General features: G+C 38.2%; 1 protein-coding gene across 20 annotated transcripts in view; it reads left to right on the forward strand.

The window, feature by feature from the left end:
- mycbp2 (MYC binding protein 2) overlaps positions 1–11,836 on the forward strand; it is a 110,792-nt gene that overhangs the window by 41,961 nt on the left and 56,995 nt on the right. For 14 of the 20 annotated variants that reach the window (XM_084420735.1, XM_084420752.1, XM_084420750.1 and 11 more), the window contains exons 13-23: positions 59–223; positions 1,227–1,385; positions 2,502–2,706; positions 3,378–3,523; positions 4,519–4,629; positions 6,105–6,209; positions 10,467–10,586; positions 10,763–10,844; positions 10,945–11,062; positions 11,157–11,361; positions 11,458–11,611. In XM_084420735.1, coding sequence (XP_084276861.1) covers positions 59–223; positions 1,227–1,385; positions 2,502–2,706; positions 3,378–3,523; positions 4,519–4,629; positions 6,105–6,209; positions 10,467–10,586; positions 10,763–10,844; positions 10,945–11,062; positions 11,157–11,361; positions 11,458–11,611 — 1,570 coding nt within the window. The remainder of the gene's footprint in view (positions 1–58; positions 224–1,226; positions 1,386–2,501; positions 2,707–3,377; positions 3,524–4,518; positions 4,630–6,104; positions 6,210–10,466; positions 10,587–10,762; positions 10,845–10,944; positions 11,063–11,156; positions 11,362–11,457; positions 11,612–11,836) is intronic. The other 6 variants (XM_084420746.1, XM_084420744.1, XM_084420745.1 and 3 more) reach the window with 3 other exon arrangements.

An 11,836-nucleotide genomic window follows, 5' to 3' on the forward strand; every position in this document is an offset into this window, starting at 1 on the left:
ATACTTTAACTGACCTAATGATTAATGGTCAACCTCATATAATGGTGTCTATCTTTAGCAAAGAGCAGGAGACAACCAAAGCCCTACAAACCCAAGAAGATGATCAAACTTGAGACCAAGACGGCCATCTACACGGCCTGCAACAATGGCAGTAGCAGCATTGTCACTAAAGATGGAGAGCTCTACATGTTTGGCAAGGATGCCATTTACAGCGACAGTACCTGTAAGTACCCATTAAAGATGGCAGGAAAGAAATGATGGCCTATCATATTGCTGTCTGTAAAACCATATATCTGTCCACTGTGGGAGAGATTATTTAGGGCCAGTACATGATCCACATTCACAAAAGGGGGATATATTTAGAAAACTCCATATTTGGATGTTCAGACTATGTACATAAACGGTTTCTTTTTTTTCTTCCTCTTATGATTGGATTTCTGCCAGCTTATTTTTGCTGATATAGCAAATATTCTTGCAGTTGATGCCCTACATACGGGATACTCAGTTTTGCAATTTATAGTCATGTATCTTTTTTTTATTTTAAATCCTGAAGCGGAGTTTCAGGATATGCAAATACTGTCATCCATGATTGCTGCATATTGATGTGCCTCTTGCTGCATATTAAAACACCAAACTATGTGTAGCCCATTTAAATGGCTTTATGAAATCAGTTTTATTTTTTCTATGAATTCCGTTTTTTCTGGGTTCAGTTTTCTGGGATTTCCTTCTTAATTTTTTGTCTTAAAAACGCATGACTCATTAATTGAGATCACGAAACTTGTACAATTTGACGATTTCTTAAAAGTTTAACAAAAATAAAAGATTTAGGGCCCATGCAATCTGTTTATTTTTTCTTAAAATCTGTTTTATTTTCCCCACATTTCATGTTTTCAGTTTTAATTATTCTAAGAAAACTTGTTTTCTTGTCTCTTTACAATTATTACAATTTTTACAATAGTAGGGCCCTATAAAATGTTTTATTTTTTCAGAAATTCTGTGTTGTCTGCTGTGCACAGCACAGCAACGTCACGGGAGTGTAACCGCAATAGAGGCAATAGTTGAAAATCTCCAAAGTTTCTAGCGGTTAATTGTGTCTCCTGGTATATCGCCCACCCCTAATTTGAGTATCATTCTCTTCACCGCTGCTTTATGTTAAAATGTCATGAGAGATTTATTAGCATGCATGATTAATTTTTTTTTTTTCATGATTCATTTTTGACTTGCAGGTCAGGTGTCAGATCTGAAGGGACAGTTTGTAACTCAGGTAGCCATGGGAAAAGCGCACACTTGTGTCCTGACCAAGAGCGGGGAGGTGTGGACATTTGGAGTGAACAACAAGGGCCAGTGTGGTCGAGACACTGGAGCCATGAGCCAGGCAGGGAAAGGTGAGAACCGCTTAATCAAAACCAAACATGAAAATGTACAATTATACACTAGCAAAGGCCCTGTGAATAATAAATTAAGTAATTCTTGACCTTGACAAATGGACCAAATGGAATGATAGGTATAATGCAAAATTTTCTATATCTTTTGTGGAGTTTCTTCACAAGAAAATGAGATGAGAGGGAAAAGGGTTTTATTTGTATTGTTTGACAGTATATTGAGCTACTAGTATTTATTTCTGATGTGTTGTGCTGAGTAGCTTCACCCACAGTAAAATCTCATCAGTTCAGAATCCCAATCCTCATATAGATAAACTAGGGTAAAGAGCTGGTCCAGTGTTCTACAACCAGGACGAAAACCGCACTGTTCCTCCTGAATCCGAGGTTCTACTATCGGCCGAATTTTCCTCTCCAGTACCCGGGCATAGACTTTCCCGGGGAGGCTGAGAAGTGTGATCCACCTGTAGTTGGACACACCTTCTGGTCCCCCTTCTTGAAAAGAGGGACCACCACCAAGATCTGCAAGCCCAACCGCCACGTGATGCTGCAGAGGCGTGTCAGCCAAGACAGCCCCACAACATCCAGAGACTTGAGGTACTCAGGGCGGATCTCATCCACCCCCGGTGCCTTGCCACCGAGGAGCTTCTTTACTACCTCGGTGACTTCATCTTGGGTGATAGACGAGTCCACCTCTGAGCCCTCGGCCTCTGCTTCCTCAATTTCCTCAAAGTATTCCTTTCACCGTCCGACGATATCCCCAGTTGAGGTCAACGGCATCAGTCTACCGTTACTCCAAATTTATTTTTAAAGGAAATCTGTTGGTATGAAATTGAATTTACATTACTTATTTTAGAAATAATTTCACAAAAACAAAATATGATTTATATTAGTGGGCCTATGAGTGGAAACATCGCAAGCTGTCTCTGATGTGCTGTAACTGTCATTTAAATAAAAAAAATGGTGTTCACATTCATGTACATGACTGTTTTATAGACAGATATATTCAGAAATATTCATGCCTGACCATAACTAACATTTTGAATCTGAATCTCAGTTGGCTCTGTCAGGTTGTGTAGTCAGCTGCGTTTGAAAGCATGTTTTTAATGTGCTCTGTCATAGCGTTTGGTGTAGAGAACATGGCCACCGCCATGGACGAGGACTTGGAGGACGAGCTGGACGAGAAGGAGGAGAAATCTATGATGTGTCAGCCAGGCATGCACAAGTGGAAGCTGGACCAGTGTATGGTGTGCACCGTGTGCGGAGACTGCACTGGGTACGGCGCCAGCTGTGTGAGCAGTGGCCGACCTGACAGAGTGCCGGGAGGGTGAGAGAAACCAAACAACACACACAAATCACCATAATCCAGCTATTATTTCAGAACAAGAAATTGCCATGAATACAGTATTTTCTTTCATTGTACTTAACCGGCCACAAGGGACATGACTGAAAAGAAAGTTAATTATTATAATAATTTTTTTATGCTTATCAAATAAAAAATTCAACTAATAAATAATACATTCTCAAAAAGTAAGAATAAATTAAGTTATGGTTAAAAATGTAGCTACTTTTAATTATAAAATAATAATAAATCAGTTATAATTTGTACTTTTAAAATAACATTTAAAAACATTTCTTTGTTTTTGCAGTATTGAAATGGCACAATAGTCAACTTTTAGCGTTTCAATTTCTTACAATGTATTTTCTTACATTTTTCACTGCACATGTTTAGAACACTTAGGTATTGTCTTTTTTCTACTTTTGTTGAAAAAATAAATGTAGAAAAGCTGAATAATTTATTTTTAATCAACTCAAGTAAAAGTACCATGATTAAATTCGACTGAAATTTTACTTTTTAATTATTTAATTATAAAAGTAGAAAAAAAAAAAGTACTGTAATGGGAGTATTTGTTACTTTTTAATTGTGATCTTTACTCTCATCAATATCTATAGCACTACTGCAGTCCTTACCCATTCATGTGTATCTCTCCTCTGCAGGATTTGTGGCTGCGGCTCTGGCGAGTCTGGCTGTTCGTCATGTGGCTGCTGTAAGGCTTGTGCCAGAGAGCTGGACGGTCAGGAGGCCAGGCAGAGAGGAATCTTTGATGCTGTGAAGGAAATGATACCGCTGGACCTGCTCTTAGGTACTGAGGTGTCATCCAATCACATTCGTTACAGCTCCATAGCCATCAAATCATATCTCTTTCCTGTCTGTGAGCCATTTTCATGTCAAATGTTGAACCATACTGTCTGCATGCATGAAGTATTCCGATTAGGGGAGGGCAGAATGCAAATATAACAATTACAAATTAAACAAACAACATTTTTAAAATATAATTTAAAGTCACCTTGAAACGCAAGTTGTGATAGTCATTTTCTTGCCTATTGTGATGTAAATTCGAGTGAAATGGCTTCTTGAACAAGGAAAAAAAAATGTAGTACGGAACTTGATTTTGTCCATCGGGAATTGATTGGATCGTTGGATGGTTGTGGTTTTCTGTTGCTGTGATGTCATGTGAGTGACAGGTTGTCCTGCCCTCGCATTAGTAAACACGTCATCATAGAAGAGGGATTGGAAATAATTTTTAATAGAGATTTGAAGGGCATGTTTTAAAATACTTTAGTGCATGGATAAATCATTTATAATAAATACTGCAATATGCCATACAAAATAAGAATTGTACATTTTGTTTTCATGGTGACTTTAATAACTATGTAGGAAAAAATATATAAATTTAATAATTAATGTGTTTTTGTTTTTGTTGAGGTAATCCTATCTGCTAAAAATAATGAAAAAATAAAATGATAATAATAATATGCATTGCAATAAAAAAAAGTATTGCAGCATTCATAAAAACTATATTGGTCGATCGCTAATTTCTAAAATGTCAACTGTCATTCTGTCCAGTCCTAATGGAGATCATTGGTCACTGGCTGCTTTGGCAATGTTGTCCTTGTATATTTGCCTAGTGAAGCAGCACTTTGTGTGTGTGTGTGTGTGTGTTTGGTTGGGATCACCTCGCTGCTCTTGTCTCTCACTGTCTTGCATTGCGTCTCATGCTCATCATTCACCTGCCTGTGTTGTTTCTCGTTTGTCTCCTTCTTTGGCCCCGCCTGTGCTGGACCTCTGTTATTTTAGCTGTGCCTGTCCCTCCTCCCCCAGGCGTCAATATAGAGGAGCACATCCAGATTCGACAGGAGGTGAAGAGACAGCGCATCAACCGCCGGCACCGGATAGAGGAAGGTCGAGGTATGACGCCTACATGACCAGACCCCAGAATAAACCCAGACATCTCGCACGTGTTTGACACACAGTATTTTTCAGTATTTACTGTGTAAAGCCAGAGCTGGGCGATACATTGAATATTCACAATGTATTTGAGAGGAATTTGCCGGCTACTGTTCAAAAGTTTGGGGTTTGTAAAATTATGTTTTTCAAAGAAGTCCAAGGCTGCACTTATGTGATCATAATCAACAGTAAAACAATAATATACTTAAATATTTTTACAATCTAAAATAACTGTTTTCTTTTGTAATATATTAAAATGTAATTTATTCCTATGATGGCAAAGTGGCATAATTGAAAGTCTTCATTGGCACATCCTTCAGAAATCGTTTTGATTTGGTGCTCAAGAAACATTTCCTATTATCATCCAAGTTGAAAACAGTTCAATATTCAAAACAGCTTAATATTTTTGTAGAAACTTTGATACATTTTTCAGGATTCTAACGTTCAATAAACAGCATTTATTAGAAAAGAAATCTTTTGTGACATTATAAATGTCTTTGTCACTTTTGTGTCCTTTTCTTGCTTAACAAAAGTATTGTTAAGTATTGTTAAAAATTTCTTTAAAAACAAAATCTCACTGACCCTAAACTTTTGCAACGTTATGAATATTGAGAATTTCTGTAGCAAAAAATAGCTTTTGATTCATTTTTGTGAATCAGGTCCAACTGTGTTTCAGAAAAATGGATTAAATTGAAAGTTTAGATTGCTTTGCATAATTTTTCAGAAGTATAAACGAAAAGTTTTGAGTAAATATTGCTGTTTAATGTTATATATTGGTCTCCATGGTGTTCATATGTCTTGTGTAGTTTAACTAGATTTTTTACTTTATTTTTTGCAAATTACACATTTTGAATTTGCAATAGCTATTTTTTTTAATCACTCTTTTTAGCCAATTAAGAGCAAATAAATAAACTTTGATATTTATATATATTTTATAAACTCAATTTTTTAAATTGTATTTTTATTTAAGGTTTTAGGTATATCATCCAGCCCTAATAGTATAATTCTTTTTAACATCGAAACAAATTTTTTTTGGACCATAAAATTACATTTGACCTAATTGAATGCCATAGACAGGCCTCTGCGAATGTCACTAATCCCTCCCCCATCAAAACATCTAATCATAATCCATTCTCCTGTTCACTTTGTCATATACAACCTTGATTATGAGCACTTCATACATCCATATAATATTCCTCTGGGTTCATGGATGGAGTATTATTACCTACTCGATAATACTCCAAAAGCGGACTGATCACCCGAACTCTCAGCCTTCTACCTTACGTTTGCTTGTCTTCTCTGGGAGTGGGTTGCTTGTGGAAATTCCCTTCTTGCTTGTGTTTTCATAATGTACCATGTGTTATATACCATGTTTTATTTTCCATTTGTGAGATGCTTTTCCCCATGCATGTGAAAGTTTCTCTCTCCCCCCATAGGCCCCCTTGTTTTCCCTGGTCCCCTTTTTATGAACCAGCGTGAGCAGGTGCTAGCAAGAATAAGACCCCTTCAGGCCTTTAAGCTAATGCGGGAGAGACTCAAAGGTACTGCGGTCTTCACTACAGACTCCACCTGGAGCCCCATAATGCAGTTTTTTTCCTTCTTCCTTCAACAAACTGTACTCTACCGCTTTCTTTGGTCCCAATAACATCTCTCTGCCTGCATCTATTCCTCTTCCTCTCTGGTGAAAGAATAAGTACCTAACTTTACTACCTCTTTTCTCTTCATAATAATCAATTGGCCATATGTTGTATGCTGTGTGCATTGAACAATCAGACCCTGCAGGCAGGTAAAAAATATCATTGCTGAGGTTTACTATTAAACCAATCGGCTCATTTTCTGATCTAGACTGAGACTAGAGAATTGTCATGTTATGGTAATTATTACTGGGAAAACAGTGGCCAAATCTTCACTTAAAATAGCACATGGCTTGTCATAGTTTTCACAAGGGCTTAAAATAAATCCTAGTGCATGGCCAATATAAATAGAACTTCATGCTTTGTAGTTATTTTAAGAAACATTGAAATAATAGTTGTGCTAATTTACCATCTGAATACGTTTTATTATTTGCCCAATCCAATGTCTAGGTCAATATCAGAACTTTTCTATTATTAAAGGAATAGTTCACCAATTTTTTATTATTATTTACCCTCTTTCATGTCGTTCCAAACCCATTTGCTGTTGTTATATTAGTTAAGATTATATTTTATATATTAGATTATGGGTGGAAACTAGCATTAGGGTACAATACTGCCACCTATCATGTTGGTATGTCAAACAGATATTTACTGGCAATGGAAGATTTGATCTGCTCTGTGCTATCGTGTCTCTGGAGCGGAGTAGATTGTGCAGACATTGTGATGGTTTGCGTGACATTAACGTGAAACCAGACTTCATTCGCCCCAATGGAAAGCATATTTACACTGTACCATTCACCATGTAGAAAATAGTAAATGTGTGAACAAATGACCGATTTTAGCTGTAGCTTCAGCATCCATTTATAATGTAGGGCAGTGGTTCTCAACTCCAGTCCTCAGGACCCGCTGCTCTGCACATTTTGTATGTCTCTCTTATCTGACACACTCAGTTCAGTTCATGGAGTCTCTCCTAATGAGCTGATGATCTGATTCAGGTGTGTTAAATAAGGGAGACATACAAAATGTGCAGAGCAGTGGGTCCCGAGGACTGGAGTTGAGAACCACTGATGTAGGGGGTGGGACGCTGTAGATTCTAGAGAGCATTTGATTGGACAGAAAAGCTGAAGTGCAGAGTGATGTCATCAAAATAATTTTTCCATATTAGCGGAAGTGAAAGACTGTACGTTTGGGACGCTTATATCTTCTAAGTGTGAATTTTGTCATTGTTTTGGAGCACACTAGCTTATAGATAACCTTAAGGCTAACATATTCATTCTAAAAGCCCCAAAAAATTCAATTTTGGTTACATAGGGACTTAGGTTGCTTAGGTTCACAAACTCTAGAAGTACTAACATATTCAGGAAAAAGGGTAATGAATGGATCCCAGATCTCAGAAAATATACCAGTGTTGCCCTTTATTGTATACCTAATGTTTTCCAAATGAATGAAGCTCTTAACATCTCTCATCCAGTCTTCGAAAGATGAAGGGGAATTTTGTTTCCGTAGCAGGAGAATGTGCCGTCTAGCTAATAATGTTGAAAAAGCAAAAGCATTCATAGTACATCTAGGCAAGCCAGTGACATTTGCCTCCAAATTGCAAAGAATTGCAAAAAAAAGGGCAAGGCTCAATCTGTTTCTTTGTCACAAAGGAAAAACAATTAAAGTTTGATTGGCAAAAATAAGTTATTGATGGACATAACCAAAGCATATGTATTAAAGGGGTAGTTCACCCAAAAATGAAAATTCTGTCAGTAATTACCCTCATGTTGTTCCAACCCCGTAAGACCTTCATTCATCTTCGGAACGCAAATTAAGATATTTTTGATTAAATCTGAGAGCTGGATCACTCCTCCATAGGCTTCTAAGGCATTATCACTTGCTGGCCCAGAAAATGTATTGAAGACATCGTTAATATAGTCCAAGTGACTACAGTGGCTCAATCTTTTAAAGTTTATAAAGCGACGAGAATACTTTTTGTGTGCAAAAAACAAACAAAAATAAAACGACTTTATTCCACTATACGCGCTTCTGTGTTGTACGTCACACGCATCACACACATGACCAGCGTCGGCCAATAGTGAGCCTACGTGTGACGTACAACACAGATGCGCTGCGCAGTTATACTACGTGAAAAGACTCGAGACACTGTAGTCACTTTGACTATATTAACAATGTCTTTAATACATTTTCTGGGCCAGCAAGTTATAATGCCTTAGAAGCCTATGGAGGAGTGATCCAGCTCTCAGATTTAATCAAAAATATCTTAATTTGTGTTCCGAAGACATGAGGGTGAGTAATTACTGACAGAATTTTCATTTTTGGGTGAACTAACCCTTTAAAACTGCAGGAGCCTAATGGCTACAATTACATAAAAGATCAACACCAGTCTTTATTTTTACCAACCTCACTTTTTCCCAGTGAATTCTATTAATGCATTTTAATTGGATAAGACTGTGACGTGCACAAATAGAATAGAATAGAATAAATAGAATAGTATGAATACAAATAGAATAGGTATGAACATCTCATCTTCAAATGTGAGGCAAAGATCCGACTCCCACTGTTGTTCAATAAATGAGAGAGAGGGAGTTGAGATGGAGGAAATATGCCTGTATAGAGTAGACTGTGCGCCCCTTTTATCTAAGGCTACTACTTTGACAATCTGACCTAGCGAAGATTCGGAAAGTCAGGGAATGAATTTTTTACAATTTCTGAGCTGCAAGTATATGAAAACTTTACTAATGTAATCATTCTAATAAATGTATTTTGTAATGTACTCATTATATATTCATAAAATCATCTTTACATTGCTGGCACACTCTCCATTTAAGAAAAATGACTCAAAAATTAGAAGCGTTCTATACTAATGCGCTTTCTTCACTGTAGCTCACGCACACACATTCAGACTATCACTCACACAGTCATTCAGCAACACAGAAACTTCTTTTATCAGTAAAATAGCTTCACCACTGAAGAGCTCCAGTATTTTTTTCAGCAATGAGTTGGTAACATCACTGTTTTTGAAGCATTGAAACTCACCGCTTCACTGTTAATAGAGAAACGCGGCACAGACTGAGGTAATTCATACATGCACAATCTCTCTCTCAGGCCAATAAATGAACACAGACTTGATATATTAAAATTTTCTGTGAATAGAATATTAAACTGCAAGATCACCAGTGTTTTCAGAAAGCCAGCGCTTTTATCCACAGTGGAGACCACGTGTACGTGGTTGCCAGGTTAAGAAAAATAAGTAAAACTCTTCACTGTAAGTGTGAAGCTCTGATTGGGGGATTACTTCTCCTGATATCAGACATCCCCAGTTATGTTTCTCTGCAGGCCAGAACTTATTCTAGCCTATGCTATAGACCTTATATAGCCCTGCCCCTTTTCAGCACTGTGCTTACTGTCTTTTGACTTCCGGGCTGTATTTTCACAGCGATCTTGCGTATTTATGAATGAATGGCTCGTTTTAAAATCTTCCCGGTCTACTGACATTTGTTAAGACATCTGCTTTAAACATTACAATCCTCACGATAACTTTCGTCAACCTTACATTAAGTAAATCCACTTCAAAAGCTAATTACTCCTGGACAGCAATGCCATAGAAATATACAGAGCGAACGCAAAAACGGAAGTTCAAAGACAATATTCTAAAGATGGCGGCGCCCTCGTTTCTCTGGCGCATAAGGTCTATATTATATTCATTAATTTCGAATAAACATGTTGTTGTATTCAAATTAAGAGCAGTCCTCTGCTGTGCGCGTGCACGGAATCTATACAGAAGCAGCTGATCTACACCATCTCAATCAGTCTGCAGTAAAAGGAGCCCACTTTTCTTGTTCCTCCTTTGGGTTTGTGCCACAAATCAATGTGAAATCTATTTTATTAACCCCAGAGAGAGAGAGTATTTAAGGATGTGTACAATCACTTATAATCACTTCCCGCTCAGTTTATCTCCTCGCCCTTTATTCTGTTCCTCCAGTGTCCACGCATGCCAATATTTCACTCCTTCTCTGTTTTTCTTCTTTCCTCTGAGGCACCAGCTCATTTCTCTTCCCAGGTCGTTAACAGTCCCCAGATTCACCTGCTGCCTTAAGACATCCATCTCGTCTCTTGCTGTCCTTGTCTGCCCTTTACCTCACGGTCTGTTCTGTGTTACAGATGGCAGCAGTGAACGTGGGGACAAAGATGCCAGTAAGATCACTACATATCCTCCCGGGTCCGTACGCTTCGACTGTGAGCTGCGAGCCGTGCAGGTCAGCTGCGGTTTCCACCACTCCGGTGAGTGAACATCTCTTCTAACCTTGATGATGTCAAAGGAAGCCATTGTTCATGTTCCTCATCATTATTTTGGATCAATAGTTGATGTTCCTATTTTATGATATGGTAACTATGAATTGAAGTACTATATCCGTTTGTAATGGTAAAACTGTTTTTTTATATATATATTTTTGCAGTGGTATTAATGGAGAATGGAGATGTTTACACCTTCGGTTACGGACAACATGGACAACTTGGACATGGAGATGTTAATTCTAGGTAATGAGGGTTTTGATTCATTAATTAATTAATTTATTTTTAAATGATTGCCAACAAAAAATATCAACTCATGGCTCCTTTGATTTTATCACTCACACAGAGGGTCTCCCACTTTGGTGCAAGCTCTGCCTGGCCCCAGTACTCAGGTGACAGCAGGCAGTAACCACACTGCAGTGCTTCTCATGGATGGACAGGTCTTCACCTTCGGGAGTTTCTCAGTAAGTTAGCTGTTTCGGTAATTAAGTATTTTTATATTGGCCTGATTTTATGTTGGCTGAGATCCTGAAGATATATCTCGTGTTGTCTCAACAGAAAGGACAGTTAGGGCGACCCATCCTAGACATGCCCTACTGGAACGCCAAGCCCTCTCCAATGCCCAATATTGGTGCCAAGTACGGCCGAAAGGCAACGTGGATTGGGGCCAGCGGTGATCAAACCTTCCTTAGAATCGACGAGGCGCTAATCAACTCCCACGTCCTGGCCACCTCCGAGATTTTCGCTAGCAAACACATCATCGGTATGTTCTCTTGCTTGATTCACTTGTGTGGTTTAAAGGGCCTATGCGTTGTCTCTTGTTGACTGTCTTTGTTGACTGTCATTCTGCTCTCTCTAGGTTTAGTTCCAACATCTGTATCTGAGCCTCCTCCCTTCAGATGCCTACTTATCAATAAACTGGACGGGAGCTGCCGCACCTTCAATGACTCAGAGCAGGAGGATCTCCAGGGTTTCGGCCTCTGTTTGGACCCCGTCTATGATGTCATCTGGAGGTGAGGTTCATAGCTGTCTGGAGTCAGCTGACTTAAAGAGATAGTTCACCCTAAAATTAAAATCAGTAAATTATCGTTTATTCACCCTGGTGTTGTTCTAATGCCTTCTTTCGTTTTTGGACCACAAAAGGAGAATTAAAAAGAAAATGATGTCTGTATAATGGCAGTGAATTGCGACCAGCATCAAGCTTTTTAAAAGAGGCTCAAAAGTATCATAGAATGATC

The sequence above is a fragment of the Rutilus rutilus genome, assembly GCF_951802725.1.
Source record: "Rutilus rutilus genome assembly, chromosome: 10".
Lineage (NCBI taxonomy): Eukaryota > Metazoa > Chordata > Actinopteri > Cypriniformes > Leuciscidae > Rutilus > Rutilus rutilus.